Consider the following 4,322-nt stretch of genomic DNA (forward strand, 5'->3'; position numbering starts at 1 on the left):
CTTTTTAACAGCAGCGTGGCTCAAGAGCTTTGGCCAATATGGACTATATTGTCGTCTTTGCTTCTCTGTCCTAATCTAAAGCCTTTCTAATGCTGTGTTTCAGTTGACTAATAAACCCTGCTATATTTTAACAGTCTGCCCAGTGTCACAGCAAAAACTTGCTGAGGTGCATTGAAGCATGACTGAGGAGCAGTCTCTGAACAGGAGGGTCGTTCAGCTGGACCTGCTGGCAGAGCTCACAGGTTGAAATAGGAGTGTTGAATCCAGAGGCTCAGTCTCAAGTGTTGAAGCGACATGGTCTCTCCTTGTGGAAGAGTGGGACCCCTTGGGGGTCCAGCGCACTCCAGGGGCACCTCCCAAGGACTGTTTAAAAGCCAGGGCATCGCACAGATCCTGTGCATCCATGACACTGCGCCAGAGGTTCAGCCTTATGGGAAAAAGATATAAAACAAGAAAAGGATCTAAATGTGTATTGACCATCGCACCCTCCTCAGTCCTCGTGGGAATCCCTCATCAGTTACAAAGTGCATTAAAACCTTCCTCTAAGGCTCACCTCTGGGTTATCCGGTCGTGTCAGTTTTGTTAGAGGGCTTTCCCTTCCCCCGCCCACTTCCCTGGCTCGTGTCCCGCAGACAGCAAGCAGCAAAAGACCAGGAGTCCGAAGGGCAGATAGTGCAATGTTTATTGGGGTTATTTCCAAGCAAGCAGATTCCGAAGCCCTTCCCACCAGTCGGGCTTATCGCTATACGCCCAGAGAGTCTGTTTCCCCAGTGTCCCGTTCCCAGCTCTGAGGCCGCAGAGCCTTGCCTGTGTCCCTGTTCCCAATCCCCTCATTAATAAACCTGATTCCAATTTCCCTTCCCCCTCCTGTTTGACCCCAGTTTATATAGTCATATTCCCAGCTACACCTCAACCAATCATTTTACTGAAATGTAACTAACCAGTCCTAACATACTGTAACATAATTACCTAACCAATTATATCCTACTACCCTAATTAACTTACACCCAGCAAAATTAATTATACCGCAGGCAGAAACAATTAGAGAACCAGAAAAGTGGTGGACATAAAGATAAAACAATACAGAAATGAGGGTACCACAACCATTGATAAGTGATTTCTTGCCAGACAGGATGCTATCAAATTAAATTTTCTTTAAGCATCTTAAGATCTGTTTCTTTATCTGGTGGTTCTACCCCTTCCCCCATCCTGTGCTTGTCTTGTCTAGTTAGATTGTAAATCGTTTAGGGCATGGGCCATCTACTATTCTGTGTTTGTACTTTGCCTAGCACAATGGGGACCCACTGTTAGCTGGTCCTTAGGCACTAAGGTAATGCATATGATTTATAATAATAACTCTCCTGCCACTTTGAGCCAAGGAAGCCGGCCTTGGGACGTTACTGCTTAAAAATGAGCTGGGGTTAAAACCGTGGACTATTCTTTGTGACAAGTATCCCACAAATTCCACTGACCTCCCTTGTTTTCTTTGCTTGGCGTAGGGTTTCTAAATTCCAAACCTGATGTGATCTCGCAGCTGGAACGAGGGGAAGAGCTGTGGGTCCCAGACCTCCAGGGCTCTGAGAAAGAAATGCTCCCAAGAGCTGCCTGCACAGGTGAGGGCTTGGTTAAACCAACTCAGAAACTCTCCATGAATACAGGAAACATTTGGGATGCCCTACAAAGACTTTGTGAGCTCGCCAAGTTCAGGATTGTTCCCTTCAAATGTGGAATCATTAGGCAGATGTCACTCATGGCTTCCCACCTATCCTGACTAACAACTGGCAGCAGATCCCTACCTGATCCCGCTTTCCCCTGCATGTTCTGGTGAGATGCAGACCAAAACGAGCTCCTGATAGGTTTGATCTCTCCCGCACATATTTTGGTTTGTTCATCCCTTTTTAAATTCCTGTCTCTGAGATTTCCTTTTTCTCAGGCACAGGGAGTGACCTGTGTCTGGATTCTCTCTGTCTCCCATCAGGTGTTGGGATGGCGAGTGAGAACGAGGAGAATCCCCAGCAGGAAGATGCTGAGCAAGTAGAACCACATGGGATGTTATCAGGAAGACCCAAAGGGAATGTTTCTGGGAGTTGTGCACTCCCAGAAAAAGCAAAAGCCTGTGAAACTCAGCAGAGTCCAGAGGAAAACTTAAGTAGCCTCTCAGACCTTATTACACACGAGAGAATCAACTTGGAAGAGACACGTTACACATGGCATGAGTGTGGGAAAAGCTTCAATGAGAGCTCAGACCTTTTCACACATCAGGGAATCCACAGAGGAGAGAGACCCTACATGTGCTCTGAGTGTGGGAAAGGCTTCAGTTGGAGCTCACACCTTATCAGACATCAGATAATCCACACAGGAGAGAAGCCATACACATGCTCTGAGTGTGGGAAAGGCTTCAGTCGGAGCTCAGACCTTATCAAACATCGTAGAATCCACACTGGAGAGACGCCCTACACATGCGCTGAGTGCGGGAAAAGCTTCAGTCAGAGCTCTACCCTTATCACACACAGGAGAATCCACACCGGAGAGACGCCGTACACATGCTCTGAGTGTGGGAAAAGCTTCAATGAGAGCTCAGACCTTTTCACACATCAGGGAATCCACAGAGGAGAGAGACCCTACATGTGCTCTGAGTGTGGGAAAGGCTTCAGTTGGAGCTCTACCCTTATCGCACACAGGAGAATCCACACAGGAGAGATGCCATACACATGCTCTGAGTGCGGGAAAAGCTTCAATCGGAGCTCAGACCTTATCAAACATCGTAGAATCCACACAGGAGAGACGCCCTACACATGCTCTGAGTGCGGGAAAAGCTTCAATCAGAGCTCACACCTTATCGCACACAGGAGAATCCACACCGGAGAGACGCCTTACACATGCTCTGAGTGTGGGAAAAGCTTCAATCGGAGCTCAAACCTTATCGCACATCGTAGAATCCACACAGGAGAGACGCTCTACACATGCGCTGAGTGCGGGAAAAGCTTCAAGCAGAGCTCAGACCTTATCAGACATCAGAGAATCCACACTGGAGAGACGCCCTACGCATGCTCTGAGTGCGGGAAACGCTTCAATCGGAGCTCAGAGCTTATCGTACATCAGAGAATCCACACCGGAGAGACACCCTACACATGCTCTGAGTGCGGGAAAAGCTTCAATCAGAGCTCAAATCTTATCGTACATCAGAGAATCCACATGAGAGAGATGCGCTACACATGCTCTGAGTGCGGGAAAAGCTTCAATCGGAGCTCAGACCTTATTAAACATCATAGAATCCACACCGGAGAGACGCCCTACACATGCGCTGAGTGCGGGAAAAGCTTCAATCAGCGCTCAGACCTTATCAGACATCAGAGAATCCACACTGGAGAGACGCCCTACACATGCTCTGAGTGCGGGAAACGCTTCAATCAGAGCTCAGATCTTATCGTACATCAGAGAATCCACACCGGAGAGAAACCCTACACATGCTCTGAGTGCGGGAAAAGCTTCAATCAGAGCTCAAATCTTATCGTACATCAGAGAATCCACACGAGAGACACCCTGCACGTGCTCTGAGTGTGGGAAAAGCTTCAGTCAAAACTCACACCTTATCTCACATCGTAAAATACACACAAGAGAGACCCTACACATCCTCTGAGTGCGGGAAAAACTTCATTGAGTGCTCAGACCTTGTCATACGTCGTAGAATCCACAGTGGAGAGAGATTCTGCACATGCTCTGCATTTGGGAAAAGCTTCAATCAGAGGTCATTCCCTATTAGATATCAGAAAATCCAAATGGGAGAGAACTGTGAGAAATGCCTTGATTAGGGCTGGCCAAAGATTTGTTTTTAAAAAAATCACATTTGCTAATTCCAATATAGTGATCTTTGCACCATCTTCACCGTGGTCTCTCAGCTCCCCCAGATGAGTTGCCTCCTTCTGCCTTTTACAGCTCATCCTTCTTTGGGGGTCAGTCCTGTGATCTTTTCTATCAGCTCCTTTCCTTTTGACTCGCAGGAGCATGTGTCCCTCCAGCCAGGAATGTTCATCAGCTCCAGGTCGGGGAGAGAGGGTTGATGCCAACAAGCTACCCTGAGGCAAAAGCTACCTGTGTCTTACATCCACTAGGACTGTACATGGAATTGGCTGCGCAAGTTAGTGATCTTGGTGTAAAAAGACAATTATAGTTGTAGAGCAGAAGCAGCCCAGGGAGTGAACCTAACAGGTAACGATCAAGTGATCTCTCTCCTGCCATCCATCTCCACCCTCTGACAAACAGAGGCTAGGGACACCATTCCTTACCCATCCTGGCTAATAGCCATTAATGGATTTAACCTC

At 47.7% G+C, this 4,322-nt stretch overlaps 1 protein-coding gene across 1 annotated transcript; it reads left to right on the forward strand.

Annotated features, from left to right (window-relative positions):
* Nucleotides 1-1,670: 1,670 nt before the first annotated feature.
* On the forward strand, nt 1,671-4,069 carry LOC120375920 (zinc finger protein 271-like). Its single transcript, XM_039496943.1, has 2 exons — nt 1,671-1,688; nt 2,368-4,069. The coding sequence occupies exons 1-2, from the start codon at nt 1,671-1,673 to the stop codon at nt 3,556-3,558; spliced, it is 1,209 nt and encodes a 402-aa protein (XP_039352877.1). The 3' UTR covers nt 3,559-4,069.
* Nucleotides 4,070-4,322: the final 253 nt, after the last annotated feature.

The sequence above is a fragment of the Mauremys reevesii genome, linkage group 12, assembly GCF_016161935.1.
Source record: "Mauremys reevesii isolate NIE-2019 linkage group 12, ASM1616193v1, whole genome shotgun sequence".
NCBI lineage: Eukaryota > Metazoa > Chordata > Testudines > Geoemydidae > Mauremys > Mauremys reevesii.